Source organism: Rousettus aegyptiacus, unplaced genomic scaffold (assembly GCF_014176215.1).
Source record: "Rousettus aegyptiacus isolate mRouAeg1 unplaced genomic scaffold, mRouAeg1.p scaffold_m13_p_10, whole genome shotgun sequence".
In the NCBI taxonomy this organism is placed as follows: domain Eukaryota; kingdom Metazoa; phylum Chordata; class Mammalia; order Chiroptera; family Pteropodidae; genus Rousettus; species Rousettus aegyptiacus.
This window is the reverse complement of record NW_023416285.1, coordinates 32,913,128-32,934,243: the sequence shown is the minus strand read 5'-3', so window position 1 is coordinate 32,934,243 and position 21,116 is coordinate 32,913,128. Positions and strand designations below refer to the sequence as shown.

Below are 21,116 nucleotides of genomic sequence, written 5' to 3'. Positions count from 1 at the left end.
TACACTGAAGTATTTAGGGGTAAGCAGTATCATCTAAAATGTACTCGAAAAATGCTTAAGAAAAAAAAATAATATATTTCAGACAAGAAAAAGCTAAAGAAGATCATCATAACCAAACCAGTATTTCCAGAAATTTTAAGGTGCTTCTTTAAAAAGAAGGTGGAAAATAAAGAATATAAATATGAATAATAAAAAATAAAATGGCAATAACTATATACCTATCAATAACCACTTGAAATGTAAATGGATTAAATGCTTAAGTCAAAAGACACAGGATAGCTGAAAGTAAAGGAATAGAAAAAACATTTCATACAAAATGAAAATGAAAAAAAAAAGCAGGGTTAGCAACATTTATATCAGACAAAATAGACTTTAAAACAAAGGCTAAAATAAGAGACAAAAAAGGACATTACATAATGATAAAGGGGTCAATTAAACAAGAGAATATAACCCCCGTAAACATTTATGCACATAAAAGGCATCCAAATTGGAAAGAAAGAAAGCTATCATTACTTACAGATGACATCAAACTACAGAGAATCCTAAAGATTCCACCAAAAAAACTATTAGAACTGATAAAATTATTTTTAAAAAATAAACTTATTAACTAGAAACAATGAATGAATTAGATCTAATACATTTATATGGTTAAATGTAGAAAATATAACAGTAGGTGAAACAGTACGCAACCTACATACCAGGTGATACCATTTACTTATATATTTTAAATCAGAGAACAATATACATTGTTATTCATGTATGTAATAAAGATTTAGTGTTTACTTTGGCAAAAGGAGAAGAATGGAAGGAAACTGAATAGGGTAATAATTGTAATGATATATTTATTTTAAGATATAGCTACTTCAAGTGTGACAAAATTTTATTTGTGTTATACGTGATGAAAGATACACCGATATCTGTTATGATGTTTGTATTGTTAAAAGGTATAATTATATAAATTAAAGTAAAAGTATTTAAAAAAAAATTTATCAATTTTGCGGATCTAAGACCCAAAAATACCTCTGTATACCTACTGCCACAAACCAAATGGTTTATGAAGGTGCTTAAGCCAACGTCCAAAAGTGGAGACATGTACAAACAAAAAGCTATGAAGTATTGAGAGCAAAGGTCAAGCCAAATCCTGAGAATACTTATTCTCTGCCCAAGGTGACTTGTCAGCCTCTCCTTAAATCTATGCTTAATTTTTACCATTTTGCTCACTAGGATTACTTCTTTCAGATCTCATAAAAGTATAAAAGAAAAAAACAGGTTCAAAGCACTATGTACTTCAGTCTTATAATTAAGTAAAACCAGACATATCATCTATCTATATTTATTATCTGTATTCATGGATAACTTATACATTTCAACCAGCTAAATAAAATCTTGGTTCAAACCTGGATGAGGTAAATCTGATATATTTGATATTTTAATCGAAGAGAATCTCCTTATCTTTTTTATAATCATTTGTGAAATTAATAATACACTATCATACTCAAATTCCTCTTGTAAATGAATTATTCTCTTTCACTTTCCAATTCAGGAAAAGAATATCTATGTATTGCATATGATTATAGATTATAGCAGAGCCTTCTAGTGAGTTAAACCTGTTTCCTCTTCTTCCTAGATAAAGTCAGGCTATATTTTCTACCCTCCTTGGCAGTTAAGTGTGTCCATGTGACAGAGCTTTAACTCCCAAGCCTGGCCCACAAAAACTTCTCACTAGTAGTCCTCCATCCTCTTTCCCCTTCTGCCAGCTGGATGCAGATGACCCCAAAGCCCTGGAAGACGATAGTAACACAGCTAGAGTAAGCCTGAATATCTACCTAGAAGAAAAGTCTCTTAACAAGGAATGCCCACATAAATGAGGAAAAACTAATTTGTTGTATTTAGCCACTAACTTTTGGAGATCTATTTGTTACTGCAATTAGTGTTACACTAACTAAATATGTATAACATAAACAATCTTCCAACTGTCAACATGAAATGCGATATACTTACAAATTGAGGTTTATAGTATGCTGGACCTAATGTGCTGTCACTAGCAGGTGGAAAATGTTTTATAATACTGTCATCCTCATTAATATGATAACCATGTGACCGTCCACAAGAAGGAATTGAAGGAACATAAACACTTCTGGAAACTGAAGGTGCCCTTGAAATTTTCTGTAAGAACATATTTCATATTATTTACTCGAAGGCAAGAGGAAAAGGAATGAAGAACCAAATATTTAAATTTACTGAAAGGCAACTATTAAATGTTGACTTAATGAGTTTCATAATATAAAACAAAATTTTTGTTCTATAAAAATAATTTAAAAGAGGGTATTCAAGTAAATCAAGATAATATGCACCATTACTATTAAATCTACCTTAAGAGGCAAGGCATCTTTCACTTGGCTCGGTTATTTATCTTCCTTGGTAAGGAAGATATTACTGATTATTACTGATTCAAAAAACAGGTATTCATTCCTATAGTCACATCAAAAAACAGGCCAAATTGGTTACCTATGCTATCACAGTATCTGCCAGGCAAAAACAAACTTTACATTTTCTGTAACATTTCCTGACTTCATTCTCTCCCAGCTACTGACTTATCACCATATTACCGGTACCCTTTATAACTATCCTAATTATGCAGACCATGTGGCAAGGAAAATGTCTGTGATTTAATGCCGAATAAAAATAAAAATAAGATGTGAAAGTGAATTTATGACTATAGCAATGTAAGTTATGTGAAATTACATATGTGTATAAAGTCATACACATATATAATTTAATATGGAGAGAAGCTATGCAAAAATTAATATATCAATGTGATTATTTTATTTTCAAAATTTCCTTTAATGGATAATATTTTATAATTTAAATAAAAACATGAAGGAGTACCATATGTTAGATATACTAGTATATATCAAATAAAATACAGACAAGTAAATGACTTAGTTATTTGGAAAATTCCTTACTAAGAATATATTGGTCCTCTATACATTCTAAATAAATGCTATAGTTGAGTGTATACATGCCTAATAAATAATTTTTATTAACATATTATCATTAGCTGAATTCTTTATCATTAGAGACAACTATTAAGTAGTTTCAGTAATACTTAATGAGACTGATAACCAAATTAAACGGGAAAGTATTGAATGGCTTTCCTTCCATTCACTACTCTCAAAAATTATTTGCATGAAGTCGTCTTTCCAAAATATACCCTCTACCTCCTTCTCCAGTTTCTATTCCTACTACTCTCCCTTATACTCCTATATTCCAAGTAGTCCAAAGAATTTTGTTCTTCTCTGAACATACCATGCCATTAAATACAATATCTTTATTTGCATGGTGTTCTGTCATTTTTCTCCCCCATTTTTTTAAACTACTTAGTGACTCATTCTTCAAGATCCAGCTCAACTATGATATCCCTAACTCTCCAAAATCTCTCTCCTTTGAGTTACTAGTGAACACTTTATTATGACGTATGTTTATTAAGATATCATTTCACCAACTTTTTGGTATTGAACTTCATTCATTACTTTCCTGTTAAAATTATAGATCCCAGGGAGTAGTGATTTTTCTCCCATATATCATCAGTGCCTACCATTATGGTACACACAGTTACTCTAAAAATGTCTGATAAACCCTTGCATGAGTAAATAGATATTTATTTAGTCTCCACACATGAAACAGTTGATATTTAAATATCAGCTTATAAAACATAACCTCATTGTCATTGCACTGACATTATTCAACTGAGTACTAAATCCTAAAATATATTTTCCTAAACAAACAAAAAACTAATTCAAACTTAGTTAATATGAGCTATGTAAAAGATGGCAAGAGAACCACTCAAATTAAACCATGGCCAAAATCCACTAGATTATATTATTTATTTCAAAGTGATAGGCCTTTGGAATAAAAAGTATTCATTTATATAACACCAGCATACTTTTACAAACGTATTACCTGCTAGACCCTATACAAATTCTTCATTCCAGTCAAAATAATCTCATTGTCCTCCAAAAGCTTCCACTTCTCTATCTTCAACCATATGGCTCTCCATGCCTAAAATGGACATTCTTCAAAGCCAACCTCCTCTAAAAATCCTCAATAAATTCTTTCCCATAAAACAGTAATCTTCCTTTACACTCCTATGACATTTAATTACAAGGTCATTCACTTAGCACCTATCAAATTTCATCTTACATTAGTTAGCTGTCTATATATATCTCCCATCTAAATTTTAAGCTTTTTTATTTCAGGAATTATGTTTTAAATTTCGCTATTTTATTAACAGTACTTAAACAGAGTTTCATATACATATATATGTGTGTGTGTGTATATATATATACTTATATATATATATATATATTATATATATACACACACACACATATATATGTATGTATGTGTGTGTGTGTGTGTATGTGTATACATATATGTAAACCATTCAGGTGGTTTCTAAAATCTCCCTTACTTTCTATCCACCATGGACATTGGAAGTAATTATAGGTTTAACAAAAGCGAAAAGTCAGTCAGATGTTAATACAGTTAAAAATGAAAGTTTTTAACTTTAAACTGAGTGATGTCAGAAGCATGGTGAAATAAGAATGTCCCAGTTTTCTCTCCTTGAAATAACAATAAGCTGAACATATAAAACTCAACAAAAAACACCCACCGTGCACACAAGCAAGTTTGAACGAGTGATCTGCGCATAACAACCACCGGAGGTCAGAACTAGGGAAGTTGGGAGTCCGGCAGTAGATTGAGAGGAACAAAGAAGTTGCTTCTAGAAGCCAGAGCTCCCTGCAGAGGAGGGAGAGAGGAAAAGGTACAGCAGGATCCCTGAATAGCCCTGCATGAGAGATCTGTGTGCTCCACTCAGTGGCAGAGTCCAGAAATCAGGGCAGAAAGCAAAAATAAATGAATGGGACTATATCAAACTGAAAAGCTCTGCATAGCAAAAGAAACCGTCAACAAGATAAAGAAACAACCATCTGTATAGGAAAAGATATTTGCAAGCAATGCCTCCAATAAGGGCCTAACATCCAAAATATACAAAGAACCTATACAACTCAGTAACAAAATAATCCAATTAAAAAATAAGCAAAGCATCTGAGCCGACACTTCTCCCAAGAAAACATACAAATGGCCAACAAATACATGAAAGGATGCTCAACATCACTAGCTATTAGGAAAATGCAAATCAAAACCACAATGAGATACCATCTCACACCTGTTAGAATAGCTATTATCAACAAGACAAGTAATAACAAGTGTTGGAGAGGATGCGGCAAAAAAGGAACCCTCGTACACTGCTGGTGGGATTGCAAACTGGTACAGTCACCATGGAAAACAGTATGGAGGTTCCTCAAAAAACTACGAATTAATCTATCATATGATCCAGCAATCCCTCTACTGGGTATTTACCCTAAAGACTTGAAAACACATCCAAAAAGTTAGTTTCACACCGATATTCATAGCAGCATTATTCATATGGCCAGGATACAGAAGCAACCAAGTGTCCTACAATAGATGACTGGATAAAGAAGCTGTGGTACATACATACAATAGAATTTACTCAGCTATAAGAAGAGATGATATACTGCCACTTGCAGCAACATGGATAGACCCTGAAATAATCGTGCTAAGCAAAATAAGCCAAAGAGAAAAAGTTGAAAACCATGTGATATATTTATATGTGGGATATAACTCTAAAAGCAACAAACAAACACGATAAACAAACAGAGACTCATGGACATGGACAATAGACTAGTCATTACCATGGGGGAGGAAGGTAGAGGGGGGCAGATGAGGTAAAAGGGGTCAAATCCATCGTGGCAGAAAGAAATCTAACTATGGGCAGTGAACATATATATATGACTTACTGTTGAACTGTCAAAAAAAAAAAAAAAAGTCATATAAACAGTTCTCAAAAGAGGAAATCCAAATGGCCAATACACATAAGAAAATTGGTTAATCCTTTGCAATAACCAGGGAAGTACGAATTAAAATAGCAACAAGATGTGTTTTCTCACTGACGAGACTGGCAAAACTTTTTAAGTCTGACTATATCAAGTCTGGGCAAAATGGAGGAAAATGAGCTCTCTTGTTGCTGGTGGGAGTGTAAATTAGTTCAGCCAATTTGGAGAGCCTTTTGGTCCATATGTTTACAAATTCTTACTGAAAATCTTTGAGACCAGGTGCATTGGAAATTCTTGTTTGTTTATTTGAAAGGTAAAAGGTGAAGAGGCCATTTTTACAATACCACTCCCAATGAGTTTGGAGCAGCATTCTATTCTCAACATATTGATTTTTCTGCAGTGAAACATGGATCTTTACACTAAATGGGTTATAGACTTCAAATAGCCTTAGTTCATTTTAGGTTCATTTTCACTGCCAAAGGACTTTGTTACAAATTTATGGGAAAAGTGGTTTTAGAGCTTTTTAGATATCAGAATTGTAGAGAGAGATCTTGGATATGTATTTAGTAAACTTTAACATGGACATACTCCACCTAGCAATTCATTTTCTAAATCCATATCTTAGCATAACGAGATTTAAATTTTGTGAGTGTAATCCATAGTAAGAAATACAATTCATTTGTAACCCAATTCATCCACCTATTTGTAACAAAAAATAACTAAAGTTTATAAAACTGAGTATTCATTTAATTATAAAATAACTACAGTAGGATTTTAATAAACCTACTAATCTTTATAGTAAGGCTTTTTATTTATTATTGTTTTTAAGTTTATTTTTATCATAGTGACATTGGTTAACAAACTCCAGTAATTGTAAGGCTTTTTAAATGTATTTAGCGTCACATAAAACATTGAACCTTTTCTATTTTATTTTAACTTAAAGAAATGTCATTAGAAACATACTTTAAAATTACAACGTACAGACTGAAGATGCTCTTTGGCCCCTAGTACTTTTCTCTTCATGATCTTTAATGTTCCAGGACAAAAATGATCATAGCTCGCTGGTCCTGGACTGCTGGAAATAAACTTCTTAAAACGTTTCTCTCGATTTTGTAGACTATGGCCTCCTTTTATATTATACTAAATTGAAGAGAAAAAAAAATTTTAATTAAAAGAAACACTTTATAATTAATACTTATTTAATAAATATTATATAGTAATATGAAAAAAACAGCTTTAAAACTCAACCTGAGAAAGTTAAGACTCTTTATTGAAGACATACTTCTAGTAAAAAAGGATAAGAGAAATGACAATGCTCAGATTAGTTTTAAACATGTTTACTGCAGAAAAAGCACTGAGAGGACTATTCTATCTCTCCATACCACATAAATGGATTCCCTAGAATCAGAAAATTATCAACTGGATAATAGCCAATTAATTAAGGTAAAATTCCATCATACTAGTTTCTATTAAACGGTCATAGTGCAATCATTGCAAAGTTGATTCATAGTAATAGTAGTTGGCATTCGATTGACCAGATAAGATTTTCTTAAGTCATGTTATATTCTTAGCCAATTCACTACTTGATTACTATTTTAATAAGTTCAGAATTTCTATGTTTAAAGAGATTGGATCTATAATAACAGACTAATGATTTTGCAAAAAGAATAAATAAATAACATTACGAGTTATACAGATAGTTAAATCATGTGGGAAAAAAAAGACCTTGAATTTTGATTCTTCAAAAGCCATCATTGTGTATGGTCTCTACGGTCTTACAATTTAAATTGTAATTTGAATTTATATCGAATCCTTTACAGATTATAATAAAATCAATCTCATAGGATTTTTAAACTGTCATACCAATTAACCAGAAAATATTTTCAAATTATTCATGTTTTATAACTATCAATCTACTGATTTTATAAGAGGCTATGAAAGAAACTGCTATATATCAGATAAGTGACTCAAAAAATATATTACTAAATAATTATACATTTACACAAAAACCTGTGAGAAAATGGTGTTACTACTTCTTGCATACTGTGCTTTTATCTACATACTAGTTATTTTATGAATTATTATATTGTCAGCAAACTCCCAACATTACAGGAGCAGTTTCATCTTAAGGGTGAGGCCAGGTACCATATTACATATCACATATGATATCCTATCATTCGGCTCTAGTGAGGGATCTCTCTCAGATAAAAAATCAAACTTAATTTGGACATCAATTCCTAGACCTAGGTAACGAAATATAGAAAAGAAACTATTTATCTAGTCCCAAAAGAGATTTCCACATCTAGAACCATTTCCCTGTAGCAAGGATCAAGATGGTACTTGCCATTCATAGACAGGTCAGAAACTGAAAGAGAATAGGATCAGAAAACATAAATAAAATTTGTACTGACTCTTTGTAGTAAGAATTATCCTAGGAAACAGGATTATGAACAGAACAAGATATGTGACTTAACAAGCTAATTATCTATAAAGGATCAGAAGTCTGTATTTTGTAAACTTGATTCTTTTGCTTGATTTATTTTCTTAATTCCTTTATGCTCTTTTGTACACTAAGCAAACTTCCTTGTAAAAAATTAACATGCTGCAGATGCTAAAGGAAACAAAGGAAAAGTGATTTTGCCCATGAGTGGGCAAGAGCTGTAAAGGCAAAAAGTATACCTCATCCCCACCCCCAATTTTGGAATAGTGTTGACGAACCATAACCAAACTGAAATAACCCTAAGAGATACAGAGAAATAGAGAAGACCAAATTGGGTGCACAGTTTCAACTCCTAAATGTTCTGCTTTATAAAGTTTCAACTATTATCATTTTACAGGGAAGGCAAGCTCTTACAACTACAACCTACATTTTAGGGTTTTTAAATTATTACTTGAAGTCTCTAAATAATATTTACTAAGTTCTGCTGATATAAAGCAACATTTCAACCTATGCTTCCAAAAGAAAAGTTTAAAAAAATTATTAAATACTTGCATTAATTTCCAATAAGGCTATCCCTTTGTTCTTCATATTAATTATTTATAGAATATGTAAACTATGTCACATTAAAAGCATGTTTCCTAATCCATCCATTTAAAATGAAATGGACTTTATTTTTTAAATAGTATGATAAATTCACACTTCTTAAACTTCTAATAGTTCAACAATAATTTAGCCTAAAACTACCCCCTCCCAAAAAAGCAAAAACAAAAACAAAAACAAAAACAAAAAAACAGCAATTGAGTAAGTCATAAGTCATTTTTTAAACCAAGAAAATCAATCTTCTTCTGGCATTTGTTTAGTTTTAAGAAGAAAAATAGAGACTACTGGAATTCTTTTTCCTTAGGTCTTTCATTACACACACACACACACGCGCACGCACACACAAAAGCATTTTTTCTAATCCCTTATTCTTGAAATCCAAGAAATATACCCAATTTGGAATAAGATAAAATTTGATCTAAACTGCATTTTATATTATTTTACATGTGGAATTTACTAAAATTAGTATTAATATTATATTCCAACATCCTGACACCTGCCATATTTAACAAGCTTGAAGTCTACCTTTTGTGTATTTTACTGCATTTCCCTCTTAGAATACTGAAGTTACACATCAGTTTTAAAAAGGGAACTATGTGTAGAACTAGCAAGCCCATATACCCATAATATGCTGGTATGTAGGCTCTAGAGTGTAAGCAGAAGTGACACTTCTAATAATTACATTTAATGACTCTAGAATTTTTGGCTTTTTGTCCTTTAGTATTCTGAGAGTGTTAATACCCCAGAGAAAAGCAACACATGTTCCACTGAATTGAAAGTTGAGACCACCAACCGACCATTCCAGGCTCTTTATGCTATAAAGCAAAAAGCAAAATAACAAGGTTAGCGTATTGGCTGAGGCGGTTAACCATGAGCAGGACTGAGAAACAAAACTAATAAGAGCCAAGAAGAGTATGGTGGGATGGAACACAGGGACACCCAGCAGAGTTTCCTCACACTGTAATACCCAGAGCGAATTTATTTAAAGGTCCAAGAAGCAAGTCTGAGAACCAAGAACTCAGATTTACCTTAACGGAAAATTCCGGTCACTCTGCCAAACTAAGAACTCCACTAAAGTCCTTGTTGAAAAGACAGGGAACAGAGAATGAGTAATAAAATATCTTAATTTACCGATAGCCTCAAGATCAGTTACAGAAACAAAGTAGATTCCCACCTGTATTTTTTTGCTTTCTATATCATTTTCTTTCACTTCCCATTTCTTTCTTTCCCCCTTCTACTGTAAAAAGGCAACACTATGGTTAAAATGGTTAAAATTTATTGAATGCTAAATATAATCAGTCACTAATCTAAATGCTTACTCATATTTAGTCCTTAAGAAAAGCCTATAAAGTTATTACTTTTATTTAACAGATGAGGAAACTGTACCCCAAAGAGATTAAGTGGTTAAGATTAAGTCTTACAACTAAGTAAGTGGCAGAGACAGATTTTGAATCTAAGTAGTCTAGCTCCAGAGCCTATACTCCTAACTACTTCATTATAATATAGCATGTTATATTTACATTTTAATCTATAGACTGCACAACAATGAAATAGGAATGTAAAAGAACAAAAGAAGAAATGACTTTAATCTAGAAATCCAGGATTCTTTTGGTAGTGGCACTGCATCTCTGAATGCAGCAGCTAAACATTGATTTGGCTCCTTCTGGGAAGGTATATTTGAAAATTATACATAAAATAATTGCATTTTATAAATTATATATATGGGAAGAATAACTGTGTGTGTGTGTTGTGTGCATGAGAAGAGACTAGGCAGTCAGGGGAAGAAATGTAATGGAAATCAAACCTCCTCCATACTTTGTGGTTTTAAAGGATCTCCTATCCCAGGATCTATAAGTATTGGTCCATAATTAAGCTGGACCAATCAGATTCTCCCTACTATGAATTTTAATCTTGAGTGGAGTCACACGCAAAAAAATAGAAGGAAGTTACAGAATTAAGTTATCTAATGGCAGCTCTCTATTCAATGGTGCAAAGTTCTTACTCATGAAATACTTAGAATTGTCTTAGTCCTTTCCTTGCTTAAGACCTGACTGTTCAATTCTTCAAGTCTATGAGACAATTAAGTGCTTTTCCTGTAAATCTCTTATTGTAAACCTAGTATTTCTCTTAAAAAATCTATTTTATTGCTTATAACCAAAAACCCCTGACAGAATGGTTGCTGTTATTCACTTAGAAAGGCTAACACAAAAATAAAGGCATCAGTGGCTTCATCTGGGCCTCCAACAGGTGAAATAAAGGTCCGGTAGGGTCAACTAGGAGTCATTATGTATAAATACAACATTTAATGTATAAAGAGTATAAGATGATATCCATGATTATGAACATATTAAAATTACATTCACTGTTTCTGAACATAAATGCACCAAAGAAGATTCTAATCGCAGACTCTTAAGACTAGATAGAATAGGAGACAAATGAGTAAATAGCAATAGCTCTAGCTTAAGAGTATGGCACACAAACCAATTCCTTCACTCTATTTCCATTCCTCTTCTACAATTTCTTCTTGACAATCTGCACAACTTTCATGGGCAATAATTCAATAGTCCTATTGTCTCATTCAAGAGTCTCAAGAACTATGAAGCATGTAACAATGCTTTATGTTGTATAAAATAATGAAGAACACCCAACCAGGTAACCAACATTGAACACATTTCTCTTATTCCAATTACAAAACATAGAATGAAAGAAGAAAGATGATATAAAGGGAAAATAAAATACGACAATTGACATGATAGTCTATTAAAGGAAGAAAGCATGATTTTTATTAACTTAAACAATTATAATAACTATTATAAATTTACCTGTGCTTCTGAAACATTATAGTATCCTGGACCTGGAACAGCATTCTCAGTGTTAGAAGCAACAGTAAAAGTACTTTCTCTGGCAGCCAAAGAAAGAAATGGTGCATAGCCACCTACAAAAGTAAAATCATATCACTGGCAGATAAGATTCCAATAATTTCAGAGTAAAAGCACTCAAAATACATAAAATCATTTAGGAACTTCAATTGTTGAGACTATAAGGACTAATGGCTAGCCACAGAAGTTGTTGCATTTTTAAATTCTGACATAAAAACAGAATTTTTATTAATATATATTAAATAAAAAGCCTATAGAACTAGACTTACTAAACAACAGGAAAGTGCCTAAAGAAAAATTTTTTAAAAAGTCTTTTTTTCTTCTAAGTATATTAGGTTGGCATGAAAATGGCAGTTATATTTAGCTGATAAAAAATTTTCATTCTCAGAAAACCACTGTTGTATATTTTGGAATAGTATCTGTTATTTGTAGAGAACAGCATATGTAAATTTGTAGAGACAACCTAGATAGAAATAATTTAAAGTGAATTTATAGCAAGCAGTTAATAATGTCTCCTTGCTTTGGTACATAATTGGCACTCAGTAAATATTTCTTGATTGTCTGACCCCAAACAAAGGTTTACAAATAAATCCAAGATACAAATTTCATTGGAACAAGCAATCAGGAACTTTGACAAACTTAGTAGATAAACTTTGTAGACAGATTTAGTCTGTTGAAAGACTGATAAAAATTTCTAACAAATGTATCAAGAAAATGGTATAGTTTAGCCACATAGATATTAAAGAAGAGATGGGAGAGAACAGAGCAACTACATTCAAGTAATAATAAAAGAATAAAAGTGAGGACTCTAAACTTGAAAGAATCTTAAACACTAAAGGAAAATGTATACACTATGAAAATTTACAGTGATATTAGAATAGTTTAAAATCTTGCTAATCTTGACTACTAATAAAAGATGTTCTTTTAAAAACTAGAAATAATGTGTTTCTTTTGAGACCCACTGAATTAAATGCAACTGAAATCAAGAATTATTTGTTAGGTATTGCAGCTTAAAAGAAGTGAGTAAAATAAAGAGCTTACCCTTATAAAGCAAGAATCTATTGAATATTAACAGAAGTACTAAAATAATTTTATATAAGGAAAACTATCTCAAGCGCCAAAATGTTCAGAAGGTCAAAAAGAGGAGACAGTCTCAACCATACTAAGGTAGTTAAAAAAAGCTTCACGGGTGTGTTAAAACTCTGGGTGTTAATTTAGTGACTGATGGGTTTGAACTGGCTGTCCCAAAGTGGAGAGGAAAAAAAATACACCTTTGTATAGTAACAAAGACCACACAAGAATAGAAATCCTTAAAAGGAAATCAAGGTTCATTTTGAAAAGGCAAGGGTGTCTAGTAGAGCTAAAAAATCCAGAACACCAATAAATGTAAGCAACCAGAGAACAAGATACAGATTTATTTTAAAACACAGATAAGCGCACACAAACCAGGCTACAGATTATGTGAAGTGAATAGTGCAAACTACCGGTGTTCTTCCAAGAGGCAGGAAAATATGTCCTAAAAACAGGAGAAAACTCAATGAAAAGAAGCAGATCTAGAAATGAGAAGATAGAATTAGTACATGAGAACATTAAAGTATCTATTATAAATATTCTTTTTATATTCAATAAGGTAGAAGAGAGATGAACATGATAAGATAAAGAGAAGATAGAAAAAGACCAAATCAAACTTCTGAAATGAAAAGTACCATTGGATGGAATTAACAACAAATTTTATGTGGGTTAATAAAAGACTTTTTCTCGACTCTTAATCCTTTTAAAAAATAATTGACTGTTTAAGGCAAAAATAATTTCAATTTATTGTGTCATTATAGTACATATAAAAGTAAAATGTATAGCCACGATAGGACAAAATGATGAGATGGAGGAAATGGAAGCACACTGTTGTAAGGTTTATATATAATATGTCAAGTGGCATAATAATTTTAGAGATGTATATTATAAACCTTAGAGCAACCACTAAAAAAAAAAAAAAAAAAGAGGTGTAGCTAATAAACCAACAGTGAAGATAAAGACGAAACCCTTTAAACAAAAAATTCAACTCATTGGATGAAGGCGGGGAAAGAAGAAAAGAGAAACAAAGAACAGATGAGATAAATAGAAAACAAACAGAAAGAGAGTAAACACAACAATATTGATAATTAAGTTAAATGGACAAGTTCTAAACACCCCAATTAAAAGTCAGAAATTGTCAGATTAGATAAAAAAGCAAGACCCTATTTTATGCCATCTACAGGAAACCCTCTTAAACAAAAGGATACAGTGGTTAAAAATAAAAGGACAAAAAAGATTTACCATGCATCCATGAATCAAAGAAAGCTGTTGTGACCATATTAAAATTAAACAAAGAAGATTTTAGAACAAGGAATACCAGGAATAAGAGAGACATTTCATTAAGATAAAGGGGTCATTTCATCAAGAGGATTTAATAATTCACTAAAAAGCAAGGAAGTGATCCATAAATATCAAAATAGTGCTTACCCACAGGGGAAGAGGATAGAGTTATGATTGAAAAGAAAAATTTGGAAATATTTCTTGACTTGAATATTCACTTTTTAATCCATAAATTTATATTTTATGCAATTTTCTGCATAAATATTTCACCTCACAATTAAAGGTATATATTTTTTTTTATTTAGGTTTATAAACAGTGAAGTTTTATAATATAGATATGAGAACCAAGAAAGCTAGTCTTGAACTGCTGCCATCAGAACATGGCAGAGATTCTAACTGAATCTCTAAACAAATGTAAAATTAATTGCAAAATATTTAAATTTAAATAAAAATGGAAAAGACAAACTACACAATAGCCCCATGTATGCAAGAAAGCCAGTACTCATAAAATCTTCATTGAAGTTTTCCAAAATTAGTCTCTTTCATCAATAGGCTAAAAAGCTAGTATAAAATATTAAGCTCAAGTAAAACCACAAGAAAATGTTTATACTGATAAGCAACATGAGAAAAGGGATTTTTCTGTTTTATTCATAACCGTATACCTAACTAATATTTATAGATAGGGTGACATATTGTCCTAATTTGCCTAGGAAACAGGACTTTTAGTGCTAAAGCCAGGACATTCCCAGATAAACCAGGATGGTAGGTCACCGTAGCAATATGCTTTGCATATTAAACATTAAATACAGAATTAATACATGATATTCTAAACTACACCTTTAGTTATTCATTCAATAATACTGAATGCTTTATTATGTGTCAGAGAGAGGCAGTGAGGGTACAATAATGAATAAGCTAAAATCGTGACCTCAAATAGTGGGACAACCAGACAAACAGACAAATAATTACACTACAAAGAGTGCTGCTAAATTAAGGTATAAAATATAGAAGAGCGTTCTGGGGAACTTAGGTTGGTGGACTGTAAGATAAAAGTTTTATTTCAGAAATAAGGCCATATCGACATGTAAAGTGCCAACTACAAATGATAAACTAACCACGGGGTAGAAAGAAGAAATTAAGAATATAAAAGGGGAAAAGATTTGAGAATAAATAAATAAATTCAGTTTGGGATATATTGAGTTTGAGGTGCCAACAGCAGGAGATAAATCAAATTGGGATGAAGCAATAAATCTCAGTCCATCCCAAGAAGGTGGGCAGCACGTGATTAAAAGATAAGTTCCACAGCCACTACAGCCCAAAACAACAAAAAAGAGCATTCTTCACAAAAAAGCAATAACTAGATGTTTAAAACATACTCATCTCAGAAACATCAACATATCAAGCAATCACATACATATTGTTTTTTAAACATAAATATAGATTGCATTCCCTGAGGTTGTGTCCCTAAATTCTGACTGGCTAATGAGATAAAATCATTAGTGTTGGCATAAGCACATAGGCATGAGTACAAGACCACAGACAGCTCATACTTCTGTGGCGGATAAAGCTTATCGCTCCCAAAAGAGGAAATATGGAAAAAAAAAAAAATATTTCGGAGCTTCTGTCACTGAGCTTAGAAATAACTAACGCAGAACCAATATAGATAACAAATATACAGCTTATGTGACATTCCATTTATGTAAATCAAGCTCAAAAACAATGAAATATTTCTCAGCACAATAATGCCAGTAGCACATTATTAAAAGGATCATGTTTTTATCATATTTTACCAGACTGATTGTCCCTGGGGAAAACTTGCTCTGATGAGATAAGACTTGCTTGCTTCTCAGATAAATGAGACTATCAGAAACTGCTCTCACTAATCTAGATTGGAATATCTATTATTTCTCCCACTCATGAAACCAGAGAAGTTCATATTGTCTCTTTCAGGTTGCAAATCCTGGGTAGAAAAGCGTCTTCCTGATAAAATGGCCAAAAGTCAAGGCAATAAAGTTTTCAAATTAGGGTGGAAAGAATTTCCTGAAAAAAATATGAAGACAAAAAGGGAAGAGTGGTATTAGGGAAGACAAAGGCCAGCAATAAAGAGTACTTGCTTCTTTCTTTTGAAGATCTAAGACTCTAAGGTCCTCTCCTCTTGCATAATTCAACAATTGAGTTATATAAAGTCCCAACATCTGCTCTTCCTACATTATACTCTATAAAATCTACCTGACCCTTAAATGAAATAACTGTGTATACCTCTGCATAGTCTAGTGTGTTACTGATGTTTAAGGGAAGGTAAAATATTTTTAGGAATTAAATAAGCTACTTTTAAACTATCTTGAAGAGAATCAGTAGAGAAATGACTAGAGACACCAGTACCTTCTATCAATTATCAGCATGTTATCTCTGAGTATTGCTAAAACTGGGATCCATGGGATGCAGCTGCTCAAAGTTCTCAAGAACGGAATTTCCCAGTTTCCTTCATAGTTCAACAAATCACAATTCTATAAAATAGTCATGGAAGGGTCTTGCAACATTCTATCTACTGCTCTCTAAGCAGAGTTCATATAAGTCATGTTATAAGTTTTTATTCTGCTATGTGTCACTTCTTAAATTTTTTTAACTTTATTTCAAGAATTATTGGGGTTTTTTTTTTTTCAATCTTTTATGGCATTGAACTAAAAACTGAGAATAATAAAGAGCCTGGTTACTGCCCTCGAGAAACTCACATTTTAGTGTGGCAGCCAGATAAATTAACAGATAATTACAATATAGTATCAGAGTGCTATGAAAGTCATTAAGAAGTCAAAGAAGAAAGACTTGAGAAAGAACAGAGAACAACTAACTTCACTTTACTTGAGTCTCAAAGAATAAGTAGGAATTAGCCAGGTGAGAAAGAAAGAGAGTATACTGGGCAAAGATATCAGGGGATACAAAGGTATGGAGGTAGTTAAGCATGAACTTACTGAAAATGCAGTCAGAATTGCTGATATGTAGGTTAAGTCTTGATGAAGGTGTGGGTGCCTGGAAAGACCAGGTAAAGCAGGAGAACAGGTCAGGGATCAGATCATGAAGGATCTTATGCACCATGTCAAGGAGTTCAGATTTTAACCTTAGTGTTAAAAGGAAATTTTTTAGACAAATAATATAATTATATCTTAGAAAGATCACGTTAGCCATAAGATAGAAGTTGGGTTGGAGACTAGAGAGAAACCAGTAATATTTTATTGGTTTATTTCACAAGAGAAACAGTGAGGCCTGAACTAAGACAAGGGCAGGTAAATTAAGAGAGAGGATAATTTAAGATAATGAGAAGACAAAATCAATAGGTCTTAAATATCAATGGGAGTGGTCAGTCGGAGAAAAAGGACTCTAGAATAATTCCAAAACTTAAAGTTTATAATTGATTGATAGGGAATTTTTTCAAAGGGGCCAGTAATAGTGGGGAAAATAATGAATTAAGACACTTGGAATTTGAAATGCCATGTGGAAATGTCCAAAAAAGTAACTGGCAATGCAGAGGATTTAAGATCAGAAGAAAGTTCAACTTAGATATATAAATTACCTATATCTCTAAAGACGTTCTTCTGGGAGTCATCAAAATCAGAATATAGATAGTAGCTGAAGCTATGGATTTGAATAAGAAAGTATACATGAAAAAAAGCAACAAGCAAAAGATGGAAAGTACAGTATATAAACATTAAAAAGGTGTTTAGAAAAATTAAAACTTTTAAAGAAGACTATGAAGAGGTGGGGGGTGGGGTGGGGGAAGGAAATGATTCCCTGATTTAGCATTTAACAAATGTTTATTAGGTCCTAACCATATATCAGGCACTGCTCCCAAGTTAGAAAAAGAACCAGGAAAAAATGATGATGTTACAGATACTAAGGGAGGAAATATTTCTAAGAATAAAGTGGTCAGTTGTGTCACAATAAAATTAGGATTGAAAAGTATCATAGGTGTAAGCATTTTGGGTGGTCATTGGTGGCTAATAAATTATTAGAGAGTTAGTGTTCACAATTCAACTGCATTAAAGACAGACAATAAGCTCCAAGAATACTGATATTTATATCAGATGTTGAAAAGCAGTAAAATTCAAGATTAAAACGATAACAAATGACAAATTTGTACTCCACCCAAAGAAACTTATATCAACCTAAACCTTAATCAGGTCAGGTCAACACAGTAATGGATCCTGGCATTTGTTTGGAAATACATAGTGTAGGAATAGGGAAAATACAGGTTAACAAGGGAAGAACTATAATTTGAATGGTATTAAACTTCACAAAATCATCAGATTAAGAAAAGCAGAAAGCAAATTGGAAGTAGGTATTAAATTTTCCCTAAGTCACTAATTGCAGATAAATGAGGAATAATTATTTATATTATCCATTTCCACTCTACCTCTCAAGAATATATATATATAATTTTTTTTTACAGAAGGTAGGATAAAAAGGCCCTCATTAAGTATGTTCAAAAAGAACCTGGGTTTGGTCAGATAAGAGGCATCTATCTGAAAAAAATACATGGGACTGTATCTTTAAATGACATTGCAAAAAATTGAAATATAAAAGTTACATGTTAGTAAATACATGTCTCTGGCTAGTGGTGGGAAGTGTGTAGCAGACAAGATTACGATGAAAATAGACAGTAGACGGTAAGAAGCACAGAAGATTTGGAAACTCATATAGTCAACAGGGCCAGTGAATCTGTACAAAGGAAACTATCTAGCCATGTGTTTTCTGACCTTGTAAAATAAGGATAATTATTTTTCAGCCTACTTCATGTTTTGTTATACTTATGAAGTGGTACTACTATGTTTAAGTCACAGGCACATAAACGGAGCAGGATGAAAGTGAGGTGTCTGTCCCAGGTTTGCCTTTTGTTACATCTTACCTGTTGCCTGCTGCTTCAGGAAAGGTACCTGGTAAGATCCAGGACCCACATGATCCTCAGTGCTGCCACCTTCAGCCAATCTGAGCAAGCGAGGAGCCCTATCATACATGATGGCGGGAGGGGCTATGGGGCGGCTGAAAAGGTATAAAATCAAAGCGGCTAGTGGAGGTATGAAGCGAAACGAAAGCGACAACCTGGAGACGTGGGCAGAACTTTCGTATATAGAGGAACTAGCGTAGGCGCTACCTCCCCACCTGCTCAGGGGGGTCAGATGTACTGCGCTAGAGTGAAAGGGAGCGCGACCAGAGGTAAAATATCCCACGTAACCATACGTTCACCACCCGAGAGCTGTTGCGTCCCTCCCACAAAGGAGATTAAGAAATAGGCGCCCGACCCTATGCTTCCGGCTCTGACTCCGCCCACTTCTCTCCGCCCCGGAAGTTTCCGGGAGAGAGACAGGTACTCTTTCTGTGCCGAGCCCTCGGAGCATGCGCTCTGAGCCGTGAGCCTTCCCGCTTGCTCCGCCCCGCGCTCTCTAAAGTGTGCCACCTGCTTTAGGTCCTGGATTCGTCAGAAAAAAATTCAAGAAAACGTATTAAAGGTGTTAGGGCTAACTTGGCTCCAGTGAATGAACTAGGGCGACTGGGAAGACACTACCAAGAACTGTGAAAGCAAAGAAAAGCATTAGCGCAAGCAGAGCCTGAGTTCTGCAAGCTCACCCCCCCCCCCACTCCTACTACAGCTATATGCGCACTCAGAGAAAAAGCACCTTTGACTTTATCTGCAAAATAATCTTAAGCGTACTAAAAAAAAACCAGGATGAGCTGGTGACAAGAAACAGGGAACCGAGGGAAGAGACGAGAAGCTCATCGAGCAAAGCAATTACTGCAGGTGCAGGTAACTGACAGCCGTTTTGTTGCAGATGCCAGGGAACAGCCACATTGATTCATCACTGTTTATGAAGCCCAGCGAAGGCACTGAGAAAGCCCAGCCCACCACACTAAAGCAATGGGTCTCTTAACCTTAGGCAAACCAACCTGAACCTGGCTTCTGCAAAGGTCTTAAAGGAGTATGTGTCAGAATCCGCCTCAGAGTTGTCTCAGGCTTTTTCAACAAGAATCTTATAGAGATTCTTATCTTTTTAAGGATGTAAACAAATTCTCGCTTGACCATTGCCTTGCCCAAAATGAGGTACAATACTTTGAAGTGTCCCTACTATAATTTTTTGTGGTATTTCTAGTCTAAAATAGCAGTCCTCCACCTTTTTTGGCACCAGGGACTGGAGCTCCTATGAGAATCTGATGCCTGATGATCTCAGGTGGAGCTGAGGAGGTGATGCTAGTGCCAGGGAGCTATTCCCTTGCCTGTGGCTCACCTCCTGCTGTGCAGCCCACTTTCTAACAGGCCACAGACTGGTACCTGTCCACAGCCCAGGGGTTGGGGACCTCTGCTCTAGAACAGGATTTGATACTCAATTCTGTGGGTCATTAATTGTGGCTCAATTGTTCCATATATGTTAGAATGCTATCCATACAAGGCTATATATGTGTTTCTCAAGACTATATCTGTAATATCTTTTTTCCCTTGCTCAGTAGCTAGCTGAATAATTGTTTATTCACTTAAAAAACACTTATAGGCATATGCTTTAGGTTCAGCACCCTAGTAGGTTATGAGGATACAAAGGTATAATAAAGTCCCCACAACCTCAGCCATTCTTTGTTTAATGGAGAGACATGTAATCCATAACAAGAGGTGACAAGAGAGATGTATAAAATGATGAGAAAAGAAATATTGCAGAACTTTGGAAAACTACTCTTCCTACTAAGAAATTAGATATTGATTAGTGTTCCCTTCTTACTGACTTCAAGTCTTGCCTTTTTGCAGAAACTTCATAATTCTGTCAAAGTAATTTAAGCTTTATTTTCTCAAGCTGCCATAGATACCTATTGAGATCTAGAATATGTTTACTATTAGGTTTTATGCAATAGTATGAAGAAAAGAGTTACAGAGGTAAATGAAGAATG

General features: G+C 33.4%; 1 protein-coding gene across 1 annotated transcript in view; it reads right to left on the bottom strand.

Moving 5' to 3' along the window:
• Positions 1–19,498, bottom strand: part of STPG2 (sperm tail PG-rich repeat containing 2) — a 250,177-nt gene extending 230,679 nt beyond the window's left edge. Inside the window, exons 1-4 of the mRNA XM_036227683.1 lie at positions 19,093–19,498; positions 11,784–11,896; positions 6,903–7,061; positions 2,002–2,166 (exon numbers count right to left, since the gene is read on the bottom strand). Coding sequence (XP_036083576.1) covers positions 2,002–2,166; positions 6,903–7,061; positions 11,784–11,896; positions 19,093–19,201 — 546 coding nt within the window. The 5' untranslated portion in view covers positions 19,202–19,498. The remainder of the gene's footprint in view (positions 1–2,001; positions 2,167–6,902; positions 7,062–11,783; positions 11,897–19,092) is intronic.
• Between the last annotated feature and the right edge of the window lie 1,618 nt (positions 19,499–21,116).